This window comes from Bubalus kerabau, chromosome 2 (genome assembly GCF_029407905.1).
Source record: "Bubalus kerabau isolate K-KA32 ecotype Philippines breed swamp buffalo chromosome 2, PCC_UOA_SB_1v2, whole genome shotgun sequence".
Classification (NCBI taxonomy): domain Eukaryota; kingdom Metazoa; phylum Chordata; class Mammalia; order Artiodactyla; family Bovidae; genus Bubalus; species Bubalus kerabau.
The window spans coordinates 173,459,201-173,473,475 of NC_073625.1; the positions used below are offsets into that span (position 1 = coordinate 173,459,201).

A 14,275-nucleotide genomic window follows, 5' to 3' on the forward strand; every position below is an offset into this window, starting at 1 on the left:
AAAACTAAACAGCACTCTTCTAAATAATCCATAGGTCAAAGAAGAAATCAAGAGGGCAATTAGAAAATAGCTTGAGTTGAATAACAATAAAGATACAATATATCAAAATTTGTAGGATGCAACAAAAGAATACTTCAGTTCAGTTCAATTCATTTCAGTCACTCAGTCATGTCTGACTCTTTGTGACCCCATGAATCGCAGCACATCAGACCCCCCTGTCCATCACCAACTCCCGGAGTTTACCCAAACTCATGTCCATTGAGTTGGTGATGCCATCCAACCATCTCATCCTCCGTCGTCCCCTTCTCCTCCTGCCCTCAATCTTTCCCAGCATCAAGGTCTTTTCAAATGAGTCAGCTCTTCGCATCAGGTGGCCAAAGTATTGGAGTTTCAGCTTCAACATCAGTTCTTCCAATGAACACCCAAGATTGGTCTCCTTTAGGATGGACTGGTTGGATCTCCTTGCAGTCCAAGGGACTCTCAAGAGTCTTCTCCAATACCTCAGTTCAAAAGCATCAATTTTTCGGCGCTCAGCTTTCTTTATAGTCCAACTCTCACATCCATACATGACTACTGGAAAAACCATAGCCTTGACTAGATAGACCATTGTTGGCAAAGTAATGTTTGCTTTTTAATATGCTGTCTAGGTTGGTCATAACTTTCCTCCCAAGGAATAAGTGTCTTTTAATTTCATGGCTGCAGTCACTATCTGCAGTGATTTTGGAGCCCAAAAAAAATAAAGTCAGCCACTGTTTCCACTGTTTCCCCATCTATTTGCTATGAAGTGATGGGACTGGATGCCATGATCTTCGTTTTCTGAATGTTGAGCTTTAAGCCAACTTTTTCACTCTCCTCTTTCACTTTCATCAAGAGGCTCTTTAGTTCCTCTTCACTTTCTGCCATAAGGGTGGTGTCATCTGTGTATCTGAGGTTATTGCTATTTCTCCTGGCAATCTTGATTGCAGCTTGTGCTTCATCCAGCCCAGTGTTTCTCATGATGTACTCTGCACATAAGTTAAATAAACAGGGGGACAATATACAGCCTTGACGTACTCCTTTCCCGATTTGGAACCAATCTGTTGTTCCATATCTAGTTGTAACTGTTGCTTCCTGACCTGCATACAGATTTCTCAAGAGGCAGGTCAGGTGGTCTGGTATTTCCATCTCTTGAAGAATTTTCCACAGTTTATTGTGATCCACACAGTCAAAGGCTTTGGCATAGTCAATAAAGCAGAAATAGATGTTTTCCTGGAACTCTTTTGCTTTTTCAATGATCCAGCAGATGTTGGCAATTTGATCTTTGGTTCCTCTGCCTTTTCTAAATCCAGCTTGAACATCTGGAAATTTACAGTTCATGTATTGCTGAAGCCTGGCTTGGAGAATTTTGAGCATTACTTTGCTAGCATGCAGATGAGTGCAATTGTGCAGTAGTTTGAGCACTCTTTGGCTTGCCTTTCTTTGGGTTTGGAATGAAAACTGACCTTTTCGAGTCCTGTGGCCACTGCTGAGTTTTCCAAATTTGCTGGCATATTGAGTATACTTAGCATTAATATAAATATTTATATTTGAATTAAAAAGGTTTAAAGTCAATAACTTAAACTTCTACCTTAATAAACTAGAAAGAGAGGAGAGCATATTATACCCAAGGTAAGCAGGATAAAAGAAATAATTAAAAAGAATAGATCAAGGAAATTGAATAAAGATTAACATTAGAAAAAGCCAGAAGTTGTTTTTTTGTAAAAATCAATAAAACTGACAAATTTCCAATCAGATTAATTGGAAAGGAGAAAACAAATCAAGAATTTCAAACATGGAAGAAGCGATATCACTACAGATCCCACAAGAAAAAGATTATAAGAAAATATATGAATAACTTGATACCAATACATTTGAAAAGTTAAATGACATGAACAAATTTCTTGAAAAGACACAAAGTTTTACTCAAAAAAAAAAAAAAAAAAAGCCAGAACAGCCGTCTGTCGATTAAAAAATTGAAGTTGTAGTTTAAATATCTTTCCATAAAGAAAACTCTAAGTCCAGATATCTTCATCATTGAATTTTAGCAAATATTTAGAGATGAAATAATGTGAATTCTACACAACTTATTTCATTAAGTAGAAGAGGAGGAAACACTTCCTAACTCATTCTGTGAGGCCAGAATTACCCTGATCCCCAATACCAGCTGAAGACATTACAAGAGAAGTATAGACTAACATTCTTCATGAACATAGACACAAAAGTTATTTTCTTTTTTTAATTAAAAAAATATTTTCATTGCTGTGCATGGGCTTTTTTCTAGTTGTGGTGAGCAGGGGCTAGTCTTTGCTGCAGCATAAGGGCTTCTCATCATGGTGGCTTCTCTTTTTGTGGAGTACGTGCTCTAGAGCGTGGGCACAGTAGTTATGGCACATGGGCTTAGCTGCCCCATAGCACATGGAATCTTCCCAGACCAGGGATTGAACCTGTTGTCTCCTGATTCCTAACCACTGGACCACCAGGGAAGTCCAATGCAAAAATGCTTAACAAAATGTTAGCAATATACTAAAAGGATAACACATTAGAATATAGTAAATCTAGTGTTGTATTATGGGTTAACAAAACTAAGTTTACTAATATATTTACTATAAAAAATACCAGCAAAGTTATCCAAGTTGTAAATCTCATCCTTCCTGAATAAGGAAATACATTAGAGAAGGAATTTATTACTTTATAAATAGGGACTTCTCTGGTGATTCAGTGGTTAAGAATTAGCCTGCCAACACAGCGGATGTGGGTTGGATCCTTCGTCTGGGAACCAATATCCCATGGGGCAGCTAAACCCCTGCACCACAGCTACTGAGGCTGAGCTCTAGAGCCTGCAGATCACAACTACTGAAGCCTGTGCACAGCAACAAAGAACGACTGCAGACAAAAATAAATAAATATACAAATAATTATTTTTTAAAAATAGTCTTCAATCAAGCCCTCAAGCCCCAAATCTTGGCTATGCTCTATTGCCCTTGCTTGCCCCAAGATGCTATAAGTACTGATGTCCTAAGATGGTGTAGCCTAGAGCCAATCCAGAAAGCTTTCTCACAGGGCTACACATGCTCACTTATGGCTTGGCCTACTGGGTATGCATTTTCGGGAGAGCGGACAGGGAGACAATCAAGGGTGGGAAGATAAAAGCGGCAAGGAAATATTCTGTCTCCTAGAAGCGTCCAAGAATAGCTCTTTCTCCTTTTAAGGAGATTGGCACAATTTTGTAATCAAACACAAAGGAGTGTTCACTCGAGTAGGCTGCCTTTCTTCCTCACGTCACATTGCTTAGATTTACATTGTATCCTGACCATAGAGAAGAAAAATCTGGAAGTCATACCTCTTGCCTTGCCTTAGTTGTCAATTTTTTAAAATGGGGTTTCTAATGAGGTCTTCAAGACCCATTTGTGGGCTAACATACAACTATCTGCCATGCCATTTTTATGATTTCAGGCCTTCTCACAGATCAGGTACCAATGACAAGATGGATCACTGCTTTCCTCTCAGCTGAAAATCTCACTTGGCACCACTAACAAGCTGCAGTTAAATGATTGTCGCCATGATTTAACCCAAGCAATTCGTTTTGGAAGGTGAACAAATAAACCATTTTAGTTTTCTACTCACCATGTTAATATTTGAGTGAATTCCAACAAGTCATTTTCTCCTTCTTTTCCCTTTCCATCTATGCCATTATCTGCTAAATACAACTTCACTAACCAAGGACCAGTTTCAATCAAATCTTTAATTTTTTTCTTGATTCCTGTAGAAAGACCAGAGTATTTGATTATTTTTAGACAATAGTTCTCCCATTTCACCACCTTAATTGATTTTAATTTTTAAGATTATACTGATCTAACTTGTGTAGGAGAAGGCAATGGCACCTCACTTCAGTACTCTTGCCTGGAAAAATCCCATGAACGGAGGAGCCTGGTAGGCTGCAGTCCATGAGGTCACTAAGAGTCAGACACAACTGAGCGACTTCACTTTCACTTTTCACTTTCCTGCATTGGAGAAGGAAATGGCAACCCACTCCAGTGTTCTTGCCTGGAGAATCCCAGGGACGGGGGAGCCTGGTGGGCTGCCATCTATGGGGTCGCACCAAGTCGGACACGACTGTAGCGACTTAGCAGCAGCAGCAGTGGATCAGACAGGCAGCAGACCACCAAACAGTGACCATGACCGTTTTTTGGGTGTAAGTTTGGTTTTGGCAAGTGCTTTGGAGCTTCTTCTTGGTCCAGCCACTGAGGTAGTCATTGCTGATTGTTGTATACAATCTACTTTTTGTCACACATCACAATCCCATTGAGAAATGGTTCATTATTGTTGTGTAGAATAAGAGATGACTCTTCAAAACGATGCCTTTTTGATTTGTGGTCAGCTCATGAGGCACCAACTTAACAAGCTTTTTCACTTTTCAAATTTGCTTCAAATGCTGAATGACTGTAGAATGGGTGACGCTGAGTTCTTTGACAATTTCTCATGTAGTTGTAAGAGGATCAGCTTCGATGGTTCTCTCAGTTGGTCGCTGTCAATTTCCAACGGCCAGCCACTATGTTCCTCATCTTCAAGGCTCTCGTCTCCTTTGCAAAAGTTCTTGAATACTGTATGTCAACGGTTCCTGAGCCAAATGAATTGTTGATGTGACTTGTCTCTGCTACTTTATGACTCATTTTGAACTCGAATAAGAAAATCGTTCAAATTTGCTTTTTGTCTAACATAATTTCCATAGTCTAAAATAAATATAAAATGAACAGCTAGTAATAAGTCATTGGCAAATAAACAAAAAGAAATACACATTAAAATGATGTATAATATAACCACACTTATTTAACTGTGAAGAAAGCTGAGCGCCAAAGAATTGATGCTTTTGAACTTGAGAGTCCCTAGGACTGCAAGGAGATCCAACCAGTCCATTCTAAAGGAGATCAATCCTGGGTGTTCTTTGGAAGGAATGATGCTAAAGCTGAAACTCCAGCACTTTGGCCACCTCATGCAAAGAGTTGACTCATTGGAAAAGACTATGATGCTGGGAGGGATTGGGGGCAGGAGGAGAAGGGGACAACAGAGGATGAGATGGCTGGATGGCATCACCGACTTGATGGACGTGAATTTGAGTGAACTCTGGGAGTTGGTGATGGACAGGGAGTCCTGGCGTGCTGCAATTCATGGGGTCACAAAGAGTCGGACATGACTGAGTGACTGAACTGAACTGGACTGAACATAACCACATTTATTTAAGAATGTATTCCAATATGAAATGGCAAATTTCAACAATGCAAAACTGCAATTACTTTTGCACCAACTTAATACAAGGATTCAGCCCTCTAAAAGAACTTGCAAAGTTATCACATTTTTTGAGTTCTAGAAGGACAAATTTGGAGAAAGAACCATCCTGTCTGAGTTCAGTGGTCCTGGAGCCCGGTTCACCCTCGTTCTATACAGCTTTCACAAAATTCACATTTTGGGGGGGTATTTAATTTTTATTGGAGTGCAGTTTATTCACGGTATCATATTCACATTTGATTTATAAGTTTAGGAGTTTGACAAAGGAAAAAAAAACAGGAAGGAGATGGAGAAAGAGAAAAGAGTTATGGATATAATGCTGGTTTATCCACTCGTAAGTGTGAGATGAGAGAGCTAAATCTTGTTAGGAATCTGATTGCTTCCCCTGGGGCCTCCAAGAGTTTGTAGGTAAATGCTTTGTGTGCACTGACCCTGGGAATCACAGCCAACTACTTCATGAGAGGCTTGACTGAACATCAGTGACCTGTTCCAAAGTCAAGAAGAAAATGCATGGAACTTAGAGATAACATATATCTATACATTGTCTTGTGTTTGCAGTTCAAAGGATTATAAAGGCTCATTTAGGGACTTTCTTGGTTGTCTTGTGGTTAGGACTCTGTTCTTCCAATGCAGGGGGTGTGGGTTGGATCCTGGTGGGGAAACTAAGATTCCCACATGCCACCTGACCAAAAAAAAAAAAAAGAAAAAAAAAGAATGAATGAAGAAACGAAAAGGGAGATTTTAAAGGCTTATTTAAGGAATTTCCTGGCACTCTAGTGGTTAGGACTCAGTGTTTTCATTGCCATGGCCTGGGGTTCAATTCCTAGTCAGGAACTAAGATCCCACAAGCTGTGCATCCAAAAAAAAAAAAAGCTCACACTAATTTTGCCTGACATACTAACTTGAGAATCTAACCTCAGGGCTGGATGGGACTCTTCTGTTCTTGAATTCATTCAGCATTCAACAAATATTTTTGAGCTCCTATTATGTGCCAGCCACAGTTCTAGCTGCTGGGAATTTAACAGGGAGCAAAAGAGACAGAACTTCCTGCCCTCATGAAGCTGAGGCAGTACATTACCTAGTGTGTGGGAAGAGCGAGAAAGAGAAGAGAGTGGATGATAACTCGGGGTAAGTGTTTTCAAGTCATGAAAGATAACTGACTTTTTAGGGAAACATAACAGATTCGGACATTAGATCATTCTAGCTTGCCAATTAAAAAATAAAAGCATGCTTTTAGAAAAGATCCAATTGGTTTATTTGGATATAAATGTAATCTGCTGAGTTACTAAAGGAAATAGGATTTATTTTCCTTCAAAACATAGTTGGAGGGATGACAACTTGCCTATCCTTTAGTGTTATTGAAGATAAGCCTAAATGGTCCACCCCTCATTTGTCCTTACATTCAGGGTATGAGAATGATAGCTAATGACAGCCATTATGAATAATAGAACAGTGCCAATGTCCTAGCACAGTATCTGCCACACCATAGGTATTTAATAACTGTTTCTTGAATAAATGAGTGAATCAATGAATAAGTGTAATCATGTTGTAGAAAATTTTATCTCACCATTCATTGTATTTCCAAGCCTGGCGTAGTTAATAATGCCTTGAGACAACTCACGACCATGAACAAAGTATGATTTTCCTGTTTTCGACATCTCTTCACAAATACAAATGCCTTTGAGAAGCTGACTACCCAGAATGATTAACAATGTGGATCCTGATTGCAGGTGGCACTCATTTCTGGTTGCCCCCTCCTGGCATGCCAGAAAGCAGCAGTGAGGAAGCATGAGGCCAAGGGGGCCAAGGCCAAAGGCCAAATTCCTGTGCAGCTGCTCAGCTTTGCAAGGAAAGAAACAAAATGGTCTCAGTCAGTCATCATACTGCACTAAGCCAGCGTGGCATAAATGTGCAATTGGAGAGGAAGGAGGCTCCCAAACTTGTTATTGTCCTGGTCCAGCTTGCATTCCCATGGATAAAACAATCCAAATCTCACTCCAACTGGTAAGAGAGGTAATAATGTCATCTGGGCCCATGAAAAATAACCAGTTTAGAAAGTGCTAGTCCAAGGCAGTCTCCAGAATTTAGACCTCTAGGGAGTCCCACATGCCCTGTTAGAGGGTAGGAAGGCTAATGCTGCCTTAGGTCAGGGACTTCCTGCTCCACGACCCTAACTAAATTTCAAGCAGAATCAAATTCTCTTCTTTGAATGGGAAACAAATTTCTTGGAGTAAGAGTGAGTCCATGCTCAGCTCCTGGTAATACTTGATCCACCCCAGCTGTATTCACTCCAAACTAGTTTTACCTAATCTTACACTTCTTTAAACAAAAACAAGCTCACCAACAATGAGCACTTTAATTGACCCTCCTCTGGCTCAGAGACCTTAGTAGTGGAATAGCGATGCCTGCTGTGCCTGCGACAGAATGGTGTACTGAAATGAGAAGAAGCTCCAGGTTTGAAACCTCTCTGAAAAATGCTGTTTGACTCCCCAGAAAGTCACTTAACTTCTCTGAACCTAAGTGTCCCCATTGCTGACATATAGATCATAATACTCATATCCTGGGCTTCCCAGTTGGCACTAGTGGTAAAGAACCTGCCTGCCAATGCAGGAGACATAGAGACGTAGGTTCGATCCCTGGGTCAGGAAGATCCCTTAGAGGAGGGCATGACAACCCACTCCAGTATTCTTCCTGGAGAATCCCATGGACAGAGGAGCCTGGCGGGCTACAGTCCATAGGGCTGCAAAGAGACACAGCTGAAGTGACTTAGAACACACACGCGCACTCATATCCTAAATGCATTGTGAAGACTGACTGGGAAGCACGGTGGAATAATGATTGCAGAGCCATGTAGTGCACAGCAAATATTACTGCCTAACTTTCCAGCTTCATTTCTGGATTGTGTGTCATTGAAATCCTGGGATGGGTCCAACCTGTTGGAGAACCTCCAGGTATAAAATGTCCTCACTTCTGCCAGTGCCTCCCTGAGGATCAGATACATGTTTCTGACAACTGCATGCCTCACCAGGGAGCCATACCACAGATCCAATGTAGACTCGCCCTACCTTGAGCTTCCTCCCATTTTCTCTTCAATTAATCTGTGAGATTCCCCAGCTATTCCTGATTTCAGAACCTTTCTTACCACCCTCACTAGGTCCTGTCAATTCTCCTTCCTAAATATATCTAGACTCTATATTTCCATCACTGCAGTCTCAGTTCTGCCCTCTATCTTCTTTTGCCTGATCTGTAAAAACCTCTAAACTAGTCTCTCATTGTCCTGATGTCCATCTCTAAAACAAGTGCTGCAAAGCTGCTGGAGGTTCTTTTTAAAAATCCAGCTCTTATTACGTCACTGTCTTGTTTCAAATGCATCATGGCTCCCCCTCTGCACACAGAAGAAAGTCCTGTTCCTTAACAACATTTGTGGCTTTTGGCCATATGTGTCCACTGGCCTCCAGCCCTCTCCCCATAATCACTCTGCAGTGAATGTCACACTTTCCAGATGCTGAACACTCCAGGCACTTTCACCCCGAGCCTTTACTCACCTGGTTCCCTTTGCCTTGGAGAAGGAAATAGCAACCCACTCCAGTACCCTTGCCTGGAAAATCTCATGGATGGAGAAGCCTGGTAGGTTACAGTCCATGGGGTCACAAAGAGTCGGACATGACTGAGCGACTTCACTTCACTTCCCCTCCCTTCCCTTTGCCTAGAATGCTCTCTCTTTCACAGCTGATGAACCTCTTCTCATTCCTTCCAGCTGCTGTGCTGTGCTGTGCTAAATCGCTTCAGCTGTGTCCGACTCTTTGTGACCCTGTGGACTGTAGCCTGCCAGGCTCCTCTGTCTGTGGAATTATCCAGGCAAGAATACTAGAGTGGACTTCCATGGCCTCCTCCAGGGCATCTTCCCCACCCAGGGATCAAACCTGTGTCTCTTTCTCCTCCTGCATTGGCAGGCAGGTTCTTTACCACTAGCCCCACCTGGGAAGCCCCATTCCTTCCAGAGAGAGCTGTTTCCCATATGAGCCCACATCCAAAGATCAAGTGTAAATTTTTATGGAGCCAGAAATTCCCATCTAGCCTCTTCTGAGACCAACAGATGGGTATCACACATTCCGGTGGGCATCAGAATGCGAACCATTACTCAATGTTCATCTGTGGATGCCAGGTCCCAGTAGGACCTTCTTCTTGAAGTTGGCTTTTGTCTTTTTAAACTTATTAAAACAGCTTATTTCCATCAACAAGGAGCATGTGTGATTTTCTGTGTGATTACCAGAGGTTTATCAGCCAGAATATAAATCCTATTGATTGCAGGACTTAAGGAAGCAAAGTGTAATTAGTGTTGGGTGATTCACACCTTGGACCTTGGAACCTGTCCACAAAGATTCCATTGTCTAGCTATCACTCAGGATAAAATCTTGAGTAAAACAATTTCTGGATTATAACCAGTAATTTCCTGACTTGGAACTAATAAAGCTGTTTTGAAGATTACATCTTGACTTTTGAACTTGACCCTTGCAGTCCTTAAAGCCACTAGCATTCCTATGGTTGTGGCAATGATATAAACACGAATGGTTTATTTGGGGAAGTGAATTTGCCACCTGAGTGACTTTAGTACTGTAGCAAGGGTCTGTCTGGAATAGAAAATGGCAACCTACTCCAGTATTCTTGCCTGGAAAATTTCATGGATAGAGGAGCCTGGTAGGCTTCAGTCCACAGGGGCCCAAAGAATCGGATACAACTGAAAGCACATGCAAGCTTGGGGACTGAGCATGTGTCAGATTTTGCTCCCTGCACACATCTAAGCCATATGTTTGGGGCTCCCAGTTCTAAATCCTTGAGAGTTAAGACAATCCTGGAAACTATGGTGTGGGGCTTGGGCGGGGAAATGGAGCAGACCCAGGGGACAGAGCGCTCCTAAGTCCTTGCTGGGTCTTCTGAACCTTGAGAGCCTTGAGGTGACATGACAAGTCAAGCTGAATGGGGCACAGGGAGCTGTCTTATCTGCAGATGACTATTTCTGATGACCTCTCAGTGATTCTCAGTGTTCAGCCATCCTCTGGCTCCTTATGGACCTGACAAGCGTGTGACTAGGGCAGGCCAAGCCAGACCTCACCCACGTGAGTGCTGATGTTGTCAAGTTCCTGTAATCATTCATTTGGAAGGAATAGAAAGGGTGTCAGGCTTCTGAATAGGGGTATTGACTCGTATAGTAGAGTTCAACTTTCCAAGCAGCAGACCAAAAGCCTCGTGTCCACAAAGGGGCGAGCATAAAAATAGTTTGGCTGTTTCCAATTGGGACCAAATGGAAACCATCTGGACTCCTCACCCAGGAGGTTGATGTAAATCAGCTCTATCTGACTCTTATTTTGAAACATGTAGAACTCTTCTACCAAAGACCAACCTCATCCTCAGACAAATAAACACCTTATGACTGTGAAAGTAATTATCCAGTATAGGAAGCTGTTTTTTAATTTGCTTTGTGAAGTCTGAATAGCATGAAAATGCTCTACTTTGACAAGAGGCTAGAAAGTAAATAAATATTAGATACAAAGTGGTTTCTATTGATTCCAGGCACAGAATTCCTTGGGAGACAAAAGACTTTAATGCTCCCATTGTCTATTGGATTAAGTCCAAACTCTTGGCCTGGCATGCAATCCTCCTTAATGTGACCCACCCCTCTTGCCATGTCTACCCTCCGATGTACTCTTGTTCCAGCTAAGATTATAGGCTTGTGGCTTGCATTGCTTTTTTTTTTTTTACTTTTTGAAATTTATTTATTTATGTCTGTGCTGAGTCTTCATCCCTGCTGTATGGGCTTTTCTCTAGTTCTGGTGAGCGGAGGCTACTCCCTAGTTTTGGCGCATGGGCTTCTCATTGCCGGAGCTTCTCTTGTCGCAGAGCATGGGCCATAGAACGCGAGGGCTTCAGTTGTGGTTCCCGGGCTCCAAAGCACAGGCTCAGTAGCTGTGGTGCACAGGTTTAGTTCTTTCTCCGAATATGGGATCTTCCCGGATCAGGGATTGAACCCACGTCTCCTGTATTGGCAGGTGGATTCTTTACCCCTGTGAGCTGCCAGGGAAGTCCTGCATTGTTTTTTAATTAAAAAAATTTTTTTTTAAATAGTGCTAGTGGATTTTGGAAAATCTACTAAATGGGGAAAGAGGAAGGAGGAAGAGGAGGAGGAGGAGCACCATACTTGGTTATCGTTTATTTTAGACAGTTGCCATTTGGGAATATTTTCAGCCAAGAATGCTCTCAGAGGAGTTGGCTGGGGTTCCTCTGGGGATGAGGAGGATCAGTGTGTCCAAGCCAGGTCGCCGTACAGAGGACAGTCCTTACACTGGGCTGGATGACATCTGAGGGAATAGGACTGTTGAGTCACTATTCAGCAGAAAGACTGTATTCACATCAGACAACAGAGCCAGAGCCTGATAAATGTTCTCACTTTACCTTTTCATCTGGCTTTTTTAGATCACTGAATTATATTTTTTTTCAAATTCACTGAGATTTCACAGAAAAGAAACAAGAATAATTCAAGGACAGAAAAAAAGAACAGATTAAAATTGGGGACGAGAAAGCCAAAGGGTGAAAAGCTTCATTATAAGGGCCTACTACCACAAATTACAAAACAACAACAAAGTGGACTAAAACAGAATAACAGAAAGTTAGGTTTGCCTCCACGAGGAATTTCCCCAAGACTGCTCATGACACATCCAGTGATCAATCATCTTGTGCTGTATCTTCGTAACTTCAAAGTGTTAAAGCTGGAGTGGAATTTAGGAAGCTGTGAGCACAAGTCCTTGACTTGCAAAACAGGAGGCTGAGACCATCAGGGAGAGTACTGGGAACGGAATCCTGGTTCCCTACCATTTAGTGCAAACCTTTAATACTTGGACAGCTTCTCTCTTAGTTTAATCTTGCGCAGAGGTTATGGAGCTGGTGACTTCTTAAAATTCCCTCTAAATTACCCTGTTTCTACCTTTTTTTAACTGGAGCATAATTGCTTTACAATGTTGTGATGGTCTCTGATGTGCAGCAATTGGAATCAGTCATGATTTTACATATGTTCCCTCTCTCTTGAGTCTCCCTCCTCCCCTCATCCCATCCCTCTAGGTCGTCACAGAGTGCCAGGCTGGGCTCCCTGTGTTAATCAGCAGCTTCCTGCTAGTTGTCTAGTCTTCACATGACAGTGTATATATGTCAATGCTACTCTCAATTTGCCCTATCCACGCCTTCTCCTGCTATGTCCAGCAGACTGTTTTTCTAGATTCCATATACATGTGTGTGTGCGTGTGTGTTAATACACAATATTTGCTTTTCTCTTTCTGACTTACTTCACTCTGGATAAAAGGCTCTAGGTTCATCCACCTCACTACAACTGACTCAAATTTGTTCCTTTTTATGGCCGAGTAATATTCCATTGTGTATATGTATGACAGCCTCTTTATCCATTCATCTGTCGACAGACATCTAGGTTGCGTCCATGTCCTGGCTATTGCAAACAGCACTGCAATAAACATTGGGGTGCATGTGTCTTTTTGGATTATGGTTTTCTCAAGATATATGCTCCATTTCTACTTCTAAGGAATGAGCAGAGGAAAAGAGTTTCCAAGCTGAATTTATCAGGCCTTCTGTTTATTGCAGAGTATTCCTGTAATTGTGTTTTTTTTTTTTGGATTTGTTGAATGTGGCAGAGTCATATTCCTCTGGTGGTTATAGTTCCCGTGGGTATGGCTAAGCTGTTCAGTACTAGGTTTATATGAAGCCATCAGACACTGAGTCTTTTTCTCCACTTGAGTTTTTCTCTCTGTTTGGGGTAATTACTTTAGTAATTACACACAGCCTATGAAAGGAGGAAGTGATTTACAAGATGAAAGAAGTAAGAGGAACAGTTTAAACAACCAAAAATACCTTTTTTTCTCCTCTTCCCTGAGGTAGGTTTCACTGTTACAGCCCTGGATGACTCTGCAATCTGGTTCAGAGGTGAACTTCCTCTCTGTCTGGCTGTATGAAAAAAATTAAAAGATTAAAAAAAATAATAATTCAAAGTTGCATGCATGCATTTTTGACACTCTCTAATATCATTTATTGCCTTCATTTTATGTGTACTTTGGGCAGAGGTATTTCTCATAAAAGAGAATTATCTGACCCACTGACTTCACTTCTGTCTTGTCTTTTTCATGTTTCTCCCCTCAAAGGCTTGAAGAAAGCATGCAGCCAGGCAGCACCTGAAGAACCAACCTGAGGGCCGTGTGTAAACCCTTCTTTCAGTTCCACAGTTGCCCTCTATACCAGTGACTCCATTCTCAGGAATTAGTAAGAACGTAACAGAGAAGAACACATTTTTGGCACATTTAAATACATATATTGGAGACAACCCTAGTGGCCCAGTAGTTAAGAATCCACCTTTCAAAGCCAGGGACACAGGTTCGATTCCTGGTCCAGAAAGATTCCACATGCCGTGGAGAAACTAAGCCCATGCACTACAACTACTGAGCCTGAGCACCCTAGAGCTCCACAACTTCTCAAGAGAAGCCACCGCTGCAACTAGAGAGTAACCACGCTTGCTGCAACTAGAGAAAGCCTACATGCAGCAGCAGAGACCTGGCACAGTCAAAAATAAAAATAAATAAATAGATACAATTATAAAATAAATAAGTATACATTCTGATATATTATCACACTAGGGTCACTCTGGACCCTTCTTTCCCTCTCTCTCACACCCCACATCCCATCGACCAGGAAGCAGTGTAGATGTAGAACGTCCTCTGCTGCCATCCTCGTCTCACCTGGGTGGAACCCTCTCACCTCTCACCACCACCGCTCATCTGAGTGACAACAGCCTCCCAGAAGGTCTCTGTGCCCCCCAACCACACTGAGTCTGTTTGCCACACAGACTGAGTGGTCCTTCTCAAACCTAAGTCCTGATTCCTCTGTGCTTTCCTAGCTAACAAGGAAGGCACGTGACTCCTGG

General features: G+C 41.9%; 1 protein-coding gene across 2 annotated transcripts in view; it reads right to left on the bottom strand.

Annotated features, from left to right (window-relative positions):
* Positions 1–5,490: 5,490 nt before the first annotated feature.
* Positions 5,491–14,275, bottom strand: part of LOC129644103 (uncharacterized) — a 32,390-nt gene continuing 23,605 nt past the window's right edge. The window contains exons 8-10 of one of the 2 annotated variants that reach the window (XR_008710740.1): positions 13,213–13,305; positions 8,847–11,384; positions 5,491–5,983 (exon numbers count right to left, since the gene is read on the bottom strand). Coding sequence is in view for 1 of the 2 variants with exons in the window: in XM_055569492.1 (XP_055425467.1) it covers positions 11,557–11,657; positions 13,213–13,305 (194 nt within the window). In the remaining variant the exon portion in view is untranslated. Of the gene's footprint in view, positions 5,984–8,846; positions 11,385–11,499; positions 11,658–13,212; positions 13,306–14,275 lie in introns of those variants that run through there. The other variant, XM_055569492.1, reaches the window with a different exon arrangement.